This window comes from Rhinatrema bivittatum, chromosome 2 (assembly GCF_901001135.1).
Source record: "Rhinatrema bivittatum chromosome 2, aRhiBiv1.1, whole genome shotgun sequence".
NCBI classification, from domain to species: Eukaryota; Metazoa; Chordata; class Amphibia; order Gymnophiona; family Rhinatrematidae; genus Rhinatrema; species Rhinatrema bivittatum.
In genome coordinates this window covers 378,015,787-378,033,988 of record NC_042616.1, presented here as the reverse complement: position 1 = coordinate 378,033,988, position 18,202 = coordinate 378,015,787, and the positions used below count along the sequence as shown (strand labels likewise).

Sequence of the window (18,202 nt, the reverse complement as noted above, 5' to 3'; positions counted from 1 at the left end):
CTGATAAGAAGCTATCCTGGAAATGAGCATGGCCCCTTGGTATATTTTACTGCCTATACTATCTAGGAACTTGTTCTCCTTAGTAGGAGGTATGGATGAGTATGGCTTCATTCTTTTAGCTTTCTTTTGAGCTGACTCTACCACAACAGAGTGGTGGTCTAGCTGAGGTTTTTGAAAACCAGATGCCGACTGTACAAGGTAAGTAGAGTCAGCTTTTTTGTTTACTGGAGCAACAGATCCAGGGGTTTCCCAATTCTTTTTTAGAAGGTCCAGAAAAACCTGATGAATTGGAATGGAAGTGATGACTTTTGGGGCATCCAGAAATTGGAGTAACTCCATCATTTGGTGCCTGTCATCTTGCTCTGACTGAAGCTGAAAAGGGACCAATTCCGACATTTCCTTCACAAAATTGGTGAAAGAGAGGTCCTCGGGGGGAGAACGCTTTCTGCTTTCAGCAGGAGAAGGTGGTGAAGGTAAATCATCGGTATCTGTGGAAGTATCATCACCCCAGGTGTCATAAGGGTCAGGTTGCTGACCTGTAGGACCACGAGGGGGTTGGATACCTGAAGGTCCCAGTTGAGGCTCAGAGAAATCCGAAGGAACCACCGGGGATGGAGGAGGCATCGAAAATACCTTTGGAGGCATCGGTGCTGGCATCGATGGAGCCGATGTGCGTATCGCCCCGGAGGAATGTATCTGTGGTGAGGGACGACACGGCATCGATGGAAACACTCCCGAAGGAGGAATTCGATACGGTGTTTCTGCACCAGATGAAGTTGGCATCGGGGAGGGCACCGGTGCTGTCGGTGACCCAGGTAGCACCGGTGGAAGGGCGGTTATGAGCGCTTCCATCCGGGCGAGAAGCGGTGCCAGCGCTGCTGGAATTGGGTCGGTCACTGGTTCCACTCACGGTGCCGGAGTCGGTGCCGAAGGAGTCTGGAACCGTTGCATCGCTTTGTCGATGGCCTCCTGGACCAGCCGGTCCAGTTCTTCCCAGAGACCTGGGGTAACAATACCCGGCTCCGCGGAAGAGGGAGGCTGAGGCTGAGCCAGAGGGACCACCGTCACCGGTGGAATCGCGGCTCCCAAAGCCCAATGGAGTGAGGGTTGCCTCGGTGTCTCAGAAACAGAAGTGGACGGTGCCGCTTCTGATCGAGACTTCTTCGGTGGAGGCTCGGACGGTACCGAGGTCGATGACTTCGATTCCTCGACGGTCCGAGACTTGCGATGTCGATGACGATGCTTTTCCCTCCGATCCCCACGATCCTCGGGGGAAGGGACGGGAGTCGATGGTCGTGGAGACGTCAATGGCAGACGGTCACCGGGAGGTTGCCGACGATGGAAGGACTTCGACGGTGCCGGTTCCGAGGATGTCAATGCGATGGACGGCATCGGAGTTTGAGCATGGAACAGGAGTCCCATCTTCTCCATTCTGGCTTTGCGACCTTTTGGTGTCATAAGGGCACATTTGGTGCAAGTCAGGACATCATGCTCACTCCCTAAACATAATACACAGACTCTGTGAGGGTCTGTGCGCGTACAATCTGGGCACCGACGGAACCCCGACGCCATGGCCATTGACCAAAAATTTAGCCGCGGGACGGTCGATGGCCAGCAGGCCGCGAGGGCCAAACTCGACGGTAATCGGCGAAAAACGGCAAAAAAAACTTACCAAAGTACCGCAGGCTAAATTTAGATAGAGGGGGGACCCCTGTGGGGCGAATTTTACTTCAAAGAAGTTCGAGAAGAAATTCCTGTCAGGAATGTGGTAAGAGCTCCTTAACCGCGTGGCTACTGCTGCGCGGAAAAAAGAAGACTGAATGGGGACCCCTGCTGGCTGCAGGGTTGGTGCCGTGCTGGGCATGCCCAGTAGGGGCCAGTCAAAGTTCCAGAAACTTTGACAGAAGTTTTCCGTGGTTGGGCTCCATCCTCGATGTCACCCATTTGTGAGGACAACCATCCTGCTTGTCCTGTGAGAATACATTGAAATAGTCAACTGTGGTGGTCAAAAAAGCAAACAGAATGTTAGGAATTATTAGGAAGGGAATGGCAAATAAAACAGAGGCTGTCATAATGCCTCTGTATCGAACCCCTTGAATACTGTGTGTAATTCTGGTCACTGCATCTCAAAAAAAGATATAGTAGCACTGGAGAAAGTACAGAGAAGGGTGATCAAAATGGTAAAGTGCATGGAACGGCTCCCCTATGAAGAAAGTCTAAAGAGGTTAGTTAGGGTTGTTCAGCTTGGAAAAGAGATAGCTGAGGGGTGGTATGATAGAGGTCTACAAAATTATGAAAGGACTTGAATGGGTAAATGTGAAACAGTTATTTACTCTTTTGGATAATACCAGGACCAGGGGAGCACTCCATGAAGTTAGCAAGTAGCACATTTAAAACAAATTGGAGAAAATTCTATTTCACTTAGCACACAATTAAGCTCTGGAATTCATTGCCAGAGGATGTGATTAAGGTAGCCAGTATAGCTGGGTTTAAAAAAAGTTTGGATAAGTTCTTGGCGAAGTATGTAGACTGCTATTAATCAATAGGGAATAACCACTGCTTGTTGCTGGTATTAGTAGCATGGGATCTGTTTAATGTTTGGGTACTTGCTAGGTACTTGTGATTTGGATTGGTCACTGCTGAAGACAGGATACTGGGCTTGATGGACCCTTTATCTGACCCAGTATGACATATCTTATGTTATGTACCTGTCCTTGTTTAGAATAAAGAAGTGAAATAATCTATATAAGAAAGATTTGTTAACTGCGAATACTATGATTGCTTTCCCATTTTTGGATTAGTAAACTTCTGTGCACGTAAGCTGAATAAAGAGGAACTTCTTAACTTCAGTAATTCTGTAATTTTATTTTTCAGTCTAATTAAGAGGTAAAACACGACCTAGGGGTTAAAATCCCCACAAATCTAAGGTTGTACCTGAAACAATGGAGGGTGAAATGACTTGCCCAAGGTCACAAGGAGCAGCAGCAGATTTGAACCCTGGCTTACCTGGTTTGCAGCCTACTCTAACCACTAGGCTAAGAAATAAGTCTGGACATGTTCATATGGCTGATAAGTTTAGGCATGTCCAGATAAAGGGTAGAAATCATAGCATATGATAACTACTACTACTACTTCTTAACATTTCTATAGTGCTACATGACATGCAGAACTGAACAAACATACAAAATGACAGTAGTGAGATTAACACAGCTATAAAGAGTATTGCTGATCTGAAAGCTGTACTGAAGTGATTCATAATGGCTTTGAGCGAAACCCCTGAAAGACAGATACCAAGGTTGAAAGTTCTGCTACTTTCTTAAATATCTCAAAGCAAAATAGGTTTTCCATTGGTAGAAAATCTGTGGGTCAGCAGAGAGCCTGACTGATACCAGAGAACAAAGTGAGCTAGGACCCACTGATGCCTAGATGAATATGATCCCACTGGTGCAAAAGCTTTACAATTCTCATGGCTTTATCAATTCAGTCTGCAAGGCAAGATTCAGCAAGCGAAACCTGGATCAGCAAATGTGTGATGCAGTGAAAGAAACAGAAATGGAAGATTTGATTAAAAAACTAAAAGTGCGCTCCCTGGAACATACAGTTAAGAACATGGGTTTTTTTTCTTTTTGACAGAATGCAATCAAGTATATGCTAGAGAGTTTTGAAATAGTTTTGACAGGCTTGTAAACATTATTTTGAAAGAAAATGATGTATCTTTGCAAAGCAGAGAATATGGGGATTGCGTATACCTGCCAGCTCTCAATCTATCTTGTGTGTGCTATTTTTAATCCCCACAGTCAGAAAAGTATCCAAAGAATCTACAAAAATGTGCCTGGAACCGAAGATACTCTAGAAAGACTTACACTTGACAGCATTTATGTGTCAAAAAACATTATAATAAATGTTTTTTATAATATCGATTTTGCTACCCTGTAATATTTTACTGCTCAGTTATCTCCCCCCCCTTTTTCTTTTCCAGATCCCAGTTATTTACTTCCCTGTTTTATTGTAACTATTTCACTCTCTTAACCATGCTCTTGTTACTGTGGTTTGAGTTCTCTCTACCTTACACACATTGTTAAATGTAAACCGGTTTGATGTGATTCCTGTCATGAAAGCCAGTATAGCAAAATAATAAATAAATATCTTTTCTTTCTATTGTACATGCTTTATATCTTTTTACATTTTTACTTCTTCCTTCTTCCTTACTCTGCAACTCAAGTAGAATCATTTTTCTGAAATATAACACAAACAGGAAAAAAATCACATGGGAAAAATCAGCTCTGTTATATAAATTTTATTGTCTTAAAAATGACAGGTTATTTCTGTCATAAATTATGGAATCAGTATGTCACCATGAGTTGATCAATATGCTGGATTTTCAAGTTTTTAACCTCATGTATTGGTTCCAACACGGAACTGATATCTTTATTACATAGGCTTAATATTTCCCTTTTATACTCTATTGCAATCATGTTTAAAAAATGTTTTCTGCTGTATATCTTGCATATCCCATAACAATCATGATATTTTTGACCTGGCACTTTCATTACATAGGCATAATGCCTCTTTTTGAATCATATATCAACATTTCAAAAGAATGCAATATACAGTTGCCCGAATGTATAATGTAAACATGCTTTTTTTGATGGTAACCTGTGTAATCTTTGGAGCTTAAAGAACCCTATCTCTGTCTCTCATTTCAAATCATGAGTATCTTCGGTTCCAGGCACATTTTTGTAGATTCTTTGGATACTTTTCTGACTGTGGGGATTAAAAATAGCACACACAAGATAGATTGAGAGCTGACAGGTATGCGCAATCCCCATATTCTCTGCTTTGCAAAGGTACATCATTTTCTTTCAAAATAATGTTTAAGAGCCTGTTTATTCTAAAGTCTACCTCTGAAGCACTGGTGAAAGATTCGGTGAAGTCCGGACATATCAGGACTGGTTCAGAGCATAAAGTCCCTTTCAGAGCCTGGAAGGCCTTCTCTGCTTCAGCAGAACTTTAGAACGTTTCCAGAGCTTTCTTCAGCAATAACCATGTGAGAGGTTCCACCTTCTCTAAGTAATTGGGTATGAATCTTCTGTAATACCATGTGAGACCTAGAAAACCTCTCACTTTCGCTTTTGTTTGTGGGACTGGCACCCAGGTGATTGCCTCGACCTTCAGGGTCTGCAAGTAGACCTTATCCTTCCTAATGGTAAAGCCAAGATACTGGACTTCTTACCCGCCCAGCAAACATTTCTTGCATTTGGCTGTTAGACCTGCTTTCCTCGGACTTGTTAGTTTGGCCTGGAGTTGGCTTAAATGTGTTCTCCTGTCTGGGCTGTACACCGTGATGTCATCCAAGTAGGCAGCTGCATAGCCTTGATGCGGATGCAGCAGATGGTCAACCAAGCACTGAATCATTGCAGGGGCCCCATGGAGTCCAAAAGGGAGGACAGAGAACTGGAAGAGTCCATCTGTCTTCTTTGCTGCTGGCATGAGAGGCATCTGCTAATAACCTTTTGTGAGTTCCAAGGTTGAAATGAACTGGGCCAACCCCAGGTGTTCAATCAGCTCATCCACACGGGGCATCAAACGAGCATTGAACTTTGAGACCTTTTTGATATTTTTAAAGTCAATTATGATGCTTTTCACCGGTCCGTACACCGTCGATTGCGTCCGTTCCAGGGTCAAATCCCTGAATGAGCTTCCCTGGCCACTCCGAAACTCAAATAGCAGTTTAAGGTTATTTATCTTTACAAGTCCTCAGGTGGGGTTTGAACCCTCTCCACCTGGATGAAAGGCAAATGCCCTCCCCGCTGAGCCAGCGACTCAATTTCTGAAGGCTGGCTTCAAAAGTTCATCTCCAGTCTTTAGCCTTTGCTGTCCTTCCGCTAGGCCATTCACAAGCAAACAAAACTCTTCATAGGTTCTCACCCAGTCCAAAGTCTGGCCCACTGGGCCTAACTGCCACCTCCCACTGTATCGCTCGGGATATTTTTCTCGTCCCTTTAGATACATCCACCCGCCTGGCAGTTCTCCCGGTAAAGTGTCCTTAAAGTAAATCAAAACACACAGAAGCTCTTATATCCCCTAGCTCACCTTCTTTGTGATAAGCTTTTGCCGTCCTTCTGCACACGGTAATGGGATATCCAGAAACAAAGTCTCCCCGAGCAAACAAGCAGTCCAGTCCTTCCTCCTCAGTCCCCGGCAGGAGACTGACTCTGCTCTACTGGGGAGTCCTTTTATCCTGGAGAAACTCCTCCTCCAATCGTAGGAGATTGGCTCGGTCAGGCTCCTCCTCAGTTTGGCCCTCCCCTTGATCCCAAGGATTGGTTTCCAGAGCTCCACCCTTAACCTCCCACACCTGTGGTTCCTCCGCCCTTGTAACATCCGGGGGAAGTGTTACCGTCAGAAAATAGGCCCCAGACAACTGTTCCAAAAAGAAAGACTTTTATTGCATGCAAGACACAGCTGAGAACAATGGCTCAGAAACTGCGTGCCCCTCCCTTTCAGGAGCTGGCTTTTATACATTCTACATTTCTTATCTTTTACACATGCGTTCTACGCATTGCTGAGCACGCATATCCCGGCTGAGGGGCTACTGACCCCCTCCTTAGACAACCTGGAACCTTCGTGAAACTTCTGCAGGAGAGGCTGTCAGGACTTGCAGTTCTGGAAAGGAATTTGCGAGTCTGCAGCAATACAGCCCTTCACATAATACATCCATTGTTTTGCCTGGTGAGTGGCCACCGCTGAGTTCAGTGATCAGGTTTCTGAGGGGGTCATTCCACGGAGATCCTCTGAGACCTTTGGGATTGGTTGATCCGGAAAGAAGGCTTTCTTGACGATCGGAATCTGGAACTTTGCAGGCAAGTATTTTGGGAATTTAGACCGATCCATTAACACGGGATCGAAGGGGGCTCTGATCACGCCCCGCCAAGTTCAACTGATCCACAAAGTAGTGGATCAGTTGAACGAGCTAATACAACTTTGAAAAGTCAATTAGCTAAATTATGTCAATAAACAAAAGTCAAATGGCCAGATATTCTACCATTAGCTTTGTTGCACATTCGATGTACTCTAAGAAAATCTGGTCTAACACCGTATGAAATGATGTATGCCAGACCACCACCACTTCCATCATTTCCTGAATCGCTACAAATCCAAGGAGAAATGTTACTCAGTAAACAATTAAAGGAATTACATGATACAGTAATGGCAATTCGTACCTATACATGTGAAACTGAACCACTGATTCTAATTACACCAACTCATAAATTTCACATTGAAGATTCTGTATGGGTAAAAGAATGGGATGACTCTGGTTGTCTCAAACCTCGATGGAAAGGACCATATACCATACTGTTGACAACTCCTACTGCTGTTAAAGTTTCTGGTTGTCCATCATGGATTCATTGGACCTGAATTAAACCTGCTTCCAATACCTGGCGGGTTTCCAAAACTGGAGAACAACAACTAAAATTCACCAGAAATATACCAAAAGCTGAAGCTGAGTAACTACTGCAATTAACATTGATAAAACATAACATCTGAAGAACAAAAATAATGTGTTTATTTCTTTTCCTTCTTTGCAGGCATAATAATACATGCTTTAACTCTTAAACTCTGAGCAAAACAAAATACCAAGATTATGACTGCAGTGTACCAGAATAGACTGGTTTTAGATTACCTTCTGGCCCAGGAAGGAGGGTTTGTAGAACATTTAACCTCTCCAATTGTTGTTTACAGGTAGATGACCAAAGCAAGGTTATCCAAGACATCACTGATCGCATGGTCAAGATGGCACATGTCCCTGTCCAGCAGTGGGAGTTGGGATGGGCCAACGGATTCTGTGGTTGGTTTTCCATGATCGGTGGATTTAAGAGCTTGTTTGTTATCCTAGCCAGTTTAATTCTGATTTGTCTTTTAGGACCCTGTATTATTCCTTTCTTGCTCAAATCGCCTTCATCGGATGATGGAGGACATTGCTGAATGCAAAAAAGCCACGCAGCTCCTGTCACTGTACATGTATTCCTCTGAGCCTATAGAACCTGTTTAACCATCCTCATGTTTTATCCTGGGCCATCTTCCCATACATGACAAATCGGGCTACAAAGGGGGGTGGAGCCAATAGGGCCCATCCGCCTCAAACCTGTGAAGAAACCATCGGACTGTTTGGGAAATTAGGGCCCTCTGAGAACTCAAATTGCTAATTTTTCTTGTTTCTGTTTCTTTCAGCTCCACAGCTGCGTGGTCATGGTGTGATACTTTTCATAAAGAATGATAAGTATCAAAGGGGGGAATGTAGGGGGCTGAAGGCTTCAACCTGACAGAGGACAACCTGAAACTCCTGCCAAACAGGACTTCATGTACCAGAATTCCCTGCTTCATGACGGGTTTACTTACAGTCTGCAATACAGCTGTAATTAGGACATTGAGAAACTCTCTGTCAGCACATTGCACATTTTCATTTTTGGCTTCGCTGTTCTTATTCTCTGATAAGCTTTCACTGCTGTAACCTAGATTAGAACAATGGATGTATTATGTGAAGGGCTGTATTGCTGCAGACTCGCAAATTCCTTTCCAGAACTGCAAGTCCCGACAGCCTCTCCTGCAGAAGTTTCACGAAGGTTCCAGGTTGTCTAAGGAGGGGGTCAGTAGCCCCTCAGCCGGGATATGCTTGCTCAGCAATGCGTAGAACGCATGTGTAAAAGATAAGAAATATAGAATGTATAAAAGCCAGCTCCTGAAAGGGAGGGGCACGCAGATTTCTGAGCCATTGTTCTCAGCTGTGTCTTGCATGCAATAAAAGTTTTTCTTTTCGGACCAGTTGTCTGGGGCCTCTTTTCTGACGGTAACAGAAGGAACCAAGGGACGTCTCTAGTCTGGTGTTGCTGTATTTTCCTTCCCCCCTTCTCTTGAATCTTTGGTTACGGGGTTTTTAACTGACCTCTCAGGTTTGGGACATAGACCCCATCACATCAATACAAAACCTGATGCTACAATCTGGCTTCGGCAACAGTATGATGGGAGCAGACCAGTCACTGATAGAGATCTCTATAACTCCAAGTCTGAGCATCTCCTTCACTTTGGCCTCAACGACCCAGAACTTGGCCTTGGGAATCCAATATAGCAGCTGCCACACAACTCCTCCTAGAGGTATAATGATGTCATGCTACACAAGGTGGGTTCAACCCAGTAAGGTGAAAAAGACATCCTTGTTTCACTTCACTAGCTGCTTTAAGTCAGTTTCCTGGGTGGTGGAAAGTCCCTCTCCAAATGGAATCTGGGTTTGACCCACTTCAAGAGGAACATCTTGACCAAAATCTTTCTCCTGTACCAGTCCACAGACCAGGGCAACCCACTTTTTCAGAAGATTTACATGCTAGATATGAGTTTTCTTTCATGTATCTGGCTAGGCTATTTTCTAGTCAACTAGGTCTGTCTTCTATAAGACTTTATATGGGCCCTGCCGACAGGATAATTTCTTGCTTTCCGAAGATGGGAAGGAGGATCAGGATGCAGTCTCCAGGCTGGAACACTCTCTGAACCATGGAGCGACTGTGTGCTTGGGCTTCGATAGCCCAAGCATTCTCTAGTATATGCGGGCAGCCTCCCCAGCCTTTTTCAGTCATTCCTGCACCCAGATAATGCAGTGGACTAGGATTTGTCTGGGGTTTGTCTCCTCTTCCCAATTTCACAAGCTACTGAGGGGTCTGTCCTGTTTGTAGCAGTGATTTGCAACATAATTTAACCATATATGCTGATTTAGATTATGTTTTCTCTGTTATACATTACCACCTTAGGAAATGAAACAGAGGGGTTTTATATTTGCAGATGGAGAGCAGCTATCACACAACAAATTATGGTAGCGCCTCCTAGAGGTATAACTATAGAGATAAGAAAGTAGCTTCATGACTGCTATTTGCTGAATTAAGACATATCAGAATGTTTAGTTTCAAGGAAGCTGTAATTTCACATTAATCTTGTCCTATGCCAGATTTTATATTTTCCAGGTTGACAACACCCATGTGAGATGTAACACTTGAAGATTACATTTTTTCCCAGTTTGATTTCTTTTCATTTTTAAATAGATCTATTTTAATTCTGACTTTTGTTTTATTTTGGATCGATCCAATCTCTTTCTAAACACTTTCCAAATACTTTTTGGTCTAATTTTTTAGCTCAGATGATTGTCAATTGTTGTCTGTCTTTATGTATTATTTGTGAGTCATTACAACTGAAGAATGAATGAATGAATGAATGAATGAATTTATGTAGTCAGTTCAGTGAAATATGTTTTTATGTAATGTTTGAGCACCTAAGTTGTTTGTGGTTTGGACAATTGCATGTTGCCTTATAATAAAGTGGGAACTTTATGCAGATTAGTAATAGTAAGAGATTATTAGATGCACGGAGTTATTGACATGATGGAATTTTCTCACTGATTAATTTGAATTTGTTTTGCTCTTATATTAGGCTATAATCCATAACATATACATCTAATTTAATGAGTTAAGAGGCTATGCTCCGATGTCAGAAAATGCACCATACTAAGAGAACTGTATACGCCATGTGTCAGTGATTCCAAAAATCATCCCATCCTTTGCCACAGAAATCATCTTGCACCTTTCATTATATGGACTGAAATGCTTACAATTTATACCTGATTTTTCCTTTATGTTTTTCTTGTTCTATGGGAGTGGCCTTACCTAGATGCTGGTTTCTTTTGCTTTCTGAGGCAATATATTTTTATTTATTTGACATGTGATAACCGATTGTCATAACAAAATTATTTTTATGATATACCTAATTAATATCTAGTTATGTACCTTATTTGCAGATGCCACTATTTAGATTTTCAAGTTAATGACACAGTCTGAATTAATGCAGTTTTTATTAGTCCCTACATTCCAAGCCTTTTGTAGCATTTTTCAGTCCTTTATTTTCTAATACGTATATACATTTACTTAATGAGTCAGCTACATGATTGTTTGATATGTTCTCCTTTACCTTTATCTATGAAAGCTGGTTTGATCACACTAACCAATCACCCTGTTTCACAGCTTGCCATTTTCCCATGTGATATGTCTTGGTGTGGATCAAATGTTCCCGGGAGTTCCTTCTTCTTTGCCCAACTGTCCTTTTCTCTAGATCTTCCCTTCCCTGTTGTGAACTTTGTTGCATCAGTGATGATTCAAGGTTCAAGAGGGATTCTGCCACGCCAGCATATGTCAAATACATGCTGTTCGGTATGCTGTATGGAATGCAGCTAATTGCAATTACCAAATGCTTCCTATTTCTAGCATTCTCTTGCACAAGTCTTTTCTCTTATTTCTTATTTTGCAGCCTGCGTTTATGTTTTTCAGTAGTGTGGCAATTCTGTTTACCTAGATTCCTATTGCTGTCTATGACCAGAACATGTCTTATGTTTTTCAACACTTTTTTACCTCTGTCCCGGGTGCTCATTATGAGACTGTCCTCCTTGCAGAGACTCACCCATTATAAATGGTGCTCAATGTAGCAGGGATGTACAACTATATTTTCTATACCTTCTTCCATAATAACTTCTCACTGTTCTTTTTATCCTTATGCTGGTTCTAACACTTATTATGTGGTTTCTTGACTTAGACAATATTATATGTGATTCCAAACATTTTTCCTATAATGCTAGTCTATGCCTTTCCTTTCTTCTTTTTTGTCCACTATACAGGACTGCCTCTTATCCTTCTCCCTGTACCCATTAAGAACAATTTCTTCCTTCTGCATGTTTAGTTTTTTATACTGTCCTTCTATAATCAGTAATGTAAACTAAAGCTTAAGACTGATGTCATGATAATGCAGTCTTGCTTGCAGTTCAATGACAGAGCTGAATGACTTTTATCGTAACTCAGCCTTAACGCTGCCATTTTCTAACTAAGGAATGCTTATTCATATGTGAGTATCACGTACTTAACTTAGGGATCTAGAGGGACACATGCATTGCTCTAAACACCCAATACAAACCAAGGATTAGTTGGTAGACTACACTTTTAGGCCTATCCTCACAGACCTGTCACCCTTTCTGATGCTTTGGTGTGCCACTCTTGCCAGTTGAAAGTGGCACAAGAGGGAAATGATATATGTGTCTGAGTCTGAGACCAACATGGAGACTATGGCTCACCCAGAATCCTTTGCTGCCTTAGCCTGCTTACAGTTCTGACCATGGGAACCTTAACTGCCATATTCACCCTGATTTGGAGAAATTATAGGAGACATCTGGACAGCAGCAGGAAATGTCAAAATAGAGAAATTATTTACCTGATAATTTTGTTTTCCTTAGTGTAGACAGATGGATTCAGGACCAATGGATATAGTGTACTCCTGATAGCAGTTGGAGACGGATCAGATTTCAATCTGACGTCAGCCCCTAGTACATATACCCCTGCAGGAAGTGCAGCTCTTCATGATTCTCCTCGAAAAGCATTGTGGATATATGTGTGACTGACTAATTTGATCAACTTGAATAACTTCATAACTTGGTTAAACTTTATAACTTGATTAACTTGACTGGTTGAATTGGCTATAGCTGGAGACTGCCATTGTACTCAACAAGAAAGCATCGATACACGGTAGGGTGGGTGTTCTAAGTGAATGAAAACATGGCTTACCCTTGAATCATTCGAAATTCCATGCATAATGGCAGCCAAGGGTGGGATGCTGAGTCCATCTGTCTACACTAAGGAAAACGAAATTATCAGGTAAGTAATTTCTCCATTTCCTAGCATGTAGCAGATGGACTCAGGACCAATGGGATGTATAAAAGCTACTCCCGAACTGGGTGGGAGGCTGCCTGTGACCCACTTACTACTGCCCTTGCAAATGCTGTGTCCTCCCGAGCCTGAACATCTAGGCGGTAGAATCTGGAGAAGGTGTGGATGGAGGACCATGTCGCTGCCCTGCAAATCTCGGCGGGTGACAGCATTCTGGTTTCTGCCCAGGACACTGCCTGGGCTCTAGCAGAATGGGCCTTGACCTGTAGAGGCGGTGGCTTGCCTGCTTCTACATAGGCTGCCTTGATGACTTCCTTGATCCAGCGGGCTATGGTTGCCCGCGAGGCCGCTACCCCTTGTCTCTTCCCGCTGTGAAGGACGAATAGATGGTCCATTTTTCGTACGGGTTCCGACATTTCCAGGTATCTGGATAGGAGTCTGCCGATGTTGAGGTGGCATAGACTCCGAGCTTCTTCCGAATTCTTCGACTCATCCAGCGATGGTAGAGACATGGTTTGGTTAAGATGGAAGTGTGACACCACTTTGGGAAGGAACGAAGGGACCATGCGTAGCTGGATGGTTCCTGGGGTGAGCCTGAGGAACGGCTCACGGCAAGACAGTGCTTGTAGTTCTGAAATGCGGCGGGCTGAACAAACTGCCAGCAGGAATGCCGTCTTTAACGTTAACATGCGGAGGGACAGACCTCAGAGGGGTCTGAAGGAGGTTCCTGCTAGAAAATCCAGGACCAGGTTGAGATTCCAAAGAGGTACCGGCCACTTTAGTGGTGGGCGGATGTGTTTGACTCCTTTCAGGAAGCGTGAAATGCCCGGGTGAGAAGCTATGCTGTTGCCCTTGCTCTTGGAGCCGTAGCATGACAATGTGGCCACTTGTATCTTGATGGAGTTGAGGGACAGACCCTTCTGTAGCCAGTTTTGCAGGAATTCCAGGATCACAGGAACTTTAATTGAGCGTGGTATGATGTCGTGGTCTTCGCACCAGGATTCGAATACTCTCCAAATCCTTATGTACGTTAAAGATGTGGAGAACTTGCGTGCTCGGAGTAGGGTGTCGATTACAGCCCCCGAGTATCCGCTCTTTCTCAGGCGAGCCCTCTCAATGGCCAGGCCGTAAGAGAGAATTGAGCTGGATCCTCGTGGAGGATCGATCCTTGTTGAAGCAGGTCTCTGTGTGGAGGTAGTGGCAGGGGGATCCCTGCCAGTAGTCTCATGTCTGCGTACCACGGTCTTCTTGGCCAGTCCGGGGCCACCAGAAGTACTAGTCCCCTGTGTAGCTATATCTTGTGAATGATTGTGCCCAATAGGGGCCACGGTGGGAAGGCGTATAATAGGGTCCCCTGTGGCCAGGTCTGTACCAGGGCATCGATCCCCTGGGACTGAGGTTCCCGCCTGCGGCTGAAGTACCTGGGTACTTGGGCAGTGGACCGATTTTTGCCAGGAGGTCCATGTCTGGTGTCCCCCACCAGTTCACTGTCATTTGGAATGCTGCGGACGACAGCTTCCATTCTCCTGGGTCTAGACTTTCTCTGCTGAGGTAGTCCGCCTTGATGTTGCCTTTCCCGGCAATGTATACGGCTGAGATCTCCTGGAGGTTTACTTCCGCCCACGACATTTGGGGTCTATTTCCAGAGAAACCTGTTGGCTTCTGGTTCCCCCCCTGACGGTTGATGTAGGCCACTGATGTGGCATTGTCCGACATTGGTCTGACCGCTTTGTCTCGGAGTCTGTGAGCAAATCGTAGGCAGGCTAGTCTGACCACCCGCGCTTCTAGGCGGTTGATGTTCCATCCCGACTCTTCTGCGTTCCACTGCCCTTGGACGGTTAACTCCTCGCAGTGTGCTCCCCATCCTCGTAGGCTGGCGTCCGTGGTGAGCAGGGTCCAGGTTGGTGAAGACAGCCTTGTTCCCTGGCTCAGGTGGCTGACCTGCAGCCACCACCGTAGCTGGGTCCGGACTCTGCCCGAGAGTGATAGCCGTACGGCGTAGTTCTGAGACAGTGGATTCCATTGCAATAGAAGTGAGCGCTGTAGGGGGTCTCATGTGAGATCGCGCCAATGGCACTACTTCCAGTGTGGATGCCATCAGACCGAGGACTTGCAGGTAATCCCATTCTGTGGGGCGAGGTTCGCTCAGCAGGATTTGTAACCGGTTCCTCAGTTTTGATCTCCTTGTGAGAGTCAGGCTGACTTTGTCTTCTTTGCTGTCGAATCGGACTCCTAGGTATTCTAGAGACTGTGAGGGCTGCACAGCATAGCTCTCTGCTTCAACGGCAGGGGAGAAGAAAAACTGATACTACACGCATATCCAGCATAGCTCCCTGCTTCAACGGCAGGGGAGAAGAAAAACAACCAATAAGGGCTGAATAACACAGTCTGGGTATAACAAATAAGCATGGGTGTAGCTTGCTTATTGCGGCGGTTACTTCCCCTACTACCCATAACTAATCAAGCTTGATATTTCACTTGGTTGCAGCTCCATCACTGCTCTCTACATTAATGGTGGGGGTGGAAGGGAAATAGAACCAAAGAGCTAAGAGAAACAGATAAGTATGAGAAAAAAAATGTGAAGCTTGCTGGGCAGACTGGATGGGCCGTTTGGTCTTCTTCTGCCGTCATTTCTATGTTTCTTAGACAACTTTTGCTTGTGTTGACTACCCATCCTAGGCTCTCCAGTATTTTGACTCTGTTGGTTGCTTAGTGGCTTTCCTCTGGGGATTTCGCCCTGATCAGCCAATCGTCTAGGTAAGGGTGAATGAGGATTCCTTCCTTCCTCAGTGTTTCCGCCACCACCACTATGATCTTGGTGAACGTCCGGGGTGCGTGGCTAACCCGAAGGGTAGTGCCCGGAACGGGTAGTGATGGTCCAGGATTTTGAAGCGTAGGAAGCGCTGGTGTTCCTGATGAATTGGGATGTGTAGGTAGGCCTCCGAAAGATCCAGGGATGTGAGAAACTCTCCTGGTTGTATCGCCCTTATTACGGAGTGTAGGGTTTCCATGCAGAAGCGGGGAATCCTCAGGTGGCGGTTGACCGACTTGAGGTCCAGGATGGGCCTGAACGGCCCCTCTTTCTTGGGGATGATAAAATAAATGGAATAATGCACAGTATTTATTTCTTGTGGAGGCACTGGGGTTATGGCCTCGAGGGCCAGTAGTCTGGTCAGTGTAGCTTCTACTGCCACCCTCTTGGGAAGGTCGTGGCAGGGGGATTCCATGAACTTGTCCGGAGGGGTTCATAGGAAATCCAGGTAGTACCCCTCTCGAATGATGGCTAGGACCCACTTGTCTGAAGTTATCTCGACCCATCTGTGGTAGAATAGGGCTAGTCTGCCCCCTATGGCTTCTTCCCTTGGACGGGTCGGCTGAATCTCATTGTGGGGTGCGGCTGGGGCCTGGACCCGAGCTGGTTCCCCTCTTGTTGTACTTGTTCCGAAAGGACTGGTTCCTGCCCGTAGGGCGGGGCGCTTGATAGTTGCTTCTGTATGGATTGAAGCGCTGTGAACCTCTGCCCCTGGAGGACTGAAGGGTCGCTGTTTTTCTTATTCCTGTCCTCCTGTAGGCGCGGCAATGGGGACTCGCCCCATTTGTTGGCCAGTTTCTCTAGTTCGCTGCCAAACAGGAGGGATCCTTTGAAGGGCATCCTTGTGAGACGCATTTTGGAAGATGCGTCGGCCGACCAGCTTCGGAGCCAGAGTTGTCTCCTGGCAGCCACAGCTTACGACACTCCTCTGGCCGCTGTGCATAACAGATCGGAAGCAGCGTCCACAAGGAAAGATATTGCTGGTTCCAAGGCCTCCCCAGGGGTGTTGCTCCTGGTCTGGGAGAGGCAGGCACGTGTCACTACGGTGCAGCAGGCCGCTATTTGTAGGGAAATAGCAGCGACGTCAAAGGACTGTTTAAGGATGGATTCCGGAGTCATCTCGGCACACTTTGGGCAAATAGAGACGTGTGAGCCGAACCGAGGCACAGCACACAAACATCATGTGGGTCGGTTATTGACATGGTTCCAGAGTACTCCGGACATTTTCTGAAGCCTGTTGCCATAATGGCAAAGGTTGAGGCCCAAAACCGTCAACGGTTTGCGGACACCCGAAAACGGTGGTGACAGTACCGACCGGGAATAGTGAGTATTACTCACCGTCTTGAAGAAAAATATTTACCGATGGGAGACCCCTATGAGGGAATATTTTTCTGAAGGAATTTTAAAGATTTTTCCGTGAGGAAAATTATGTGAGAAATCTCACAGAGTTCCTAACCATGAGGCAAACTGCAGCGTGGAAAAAGAGACTGAAGGGAGACCCCTATGGCTCGAGGGATCATGGCATGCTGGGAATGCTCAGTGTGCCAGTCAAACGTTTCTAGAAACTTTGACAGAAAGTTTTCCATGATAGGCTCAGTCCAGTGACGTCATCCACATGTGAGGACTACCATCCTGCTTGTCCTGGGAGAAACTTCTAATAGCAGATGTTAATGAAATGCAAATGAGACATACCTTATTGCAGATGGCCACGCACAAGCATACTACATGGAAATGGCAATACAAAAACTTGAACACATCCTTGAGATGTAGCTCAGATTTTTGTGTTAGCACCTCTGTGATGCATTTTGTATATTTTAATACATGTACTTTCACTGCACTAATATTAATGAGCTATTCACATGCTTTTGCATATACCTCATTATCATAGATTTTGCATTAAAACTGTCAGAAGCTAGTTTATGTATGTTAGCAGTACTATTAGTGCCCAATTAACGCGCTTTAATGTCTGCGATATCATTAACATGTTTAGTACATTGGCTACTTAATGAATCAAAATGCAGTGCACTCACCTCAGTGAGCTTTTGGAGGCACTGACCATCCGCAAAGATCAATAACTATTGAGAACACATGGCATTGATTTTGTTTGCAACAGACCTAGAACATGTCAAGGTTACAGTTCATTGGGGTCAGATAATCACACAACTACCATGTGGTGTCACCTTGAGGTGCCCCCACAATAGAGAGAAAAAAGCTCAACAGAAACATCCACAATATATCTAATATAAGCGGGGGAGACTGATAAAACAGCTATATATATCACACACCAGTGAGCTTTCAACATTATTTTGTCAGGTACAGCATGTGAGAAATAAAATACAATGCACTGACAATCACATGCAGCAGTGTCCTATTGAATACTGTATGAAATACTGCATTTTCAAAATTACTTAGTGGCACAGCATCTGAGTTCTCTCCATATCCACAAAGCAGGTATAGTTGCACAAACTGCACTTTGGGCATACCAGAGTGTCTCGATTTCATTATGCTTCTTACCTTTAAGAAATGAAGGTTGCCAGTGAACTGCATATACTGAATTTTCATGGCCAGCTAACACAGACTCCAAAGTAACTGCATATGTTGTCTCAGAATCTAGAGAAAATAAAGTAGGGATACAGAATTACCG

The 18,202-nt window shown here is 44.7% G+C and overlaps 1 protein-coding gene across 3 annotated transcripts in view; it reads right to left on the bottom strand.

Annotated features, from left to right (window-relative positions):
- ELP2 (elongator acetyltransferase complex subunit 2) overlaps positions 1-18,202 on the bottom strand; it is a 751,239-nt gene that overhangs the window by 492,902 nt on the left and 240,135 nt on the right. For all 3 annotated transcript variants that reach the window (XR_003854643.1, XR_003854644.1, XM_029589989.1), the window contains exon 9: positions 18,073-18,168. Coding sequence is in view for 1 of the 3 variants with exons in the window: in XM_029589989.1 (XP_029445849.1) it covers positions 18,073-18,168 (96 nt within the window). In the remaining 2 variants the exon portion in view is untranslated. The remainder of the gene's footprint in view (positions 1-18,072; positions 18,169-18,202) is intronic.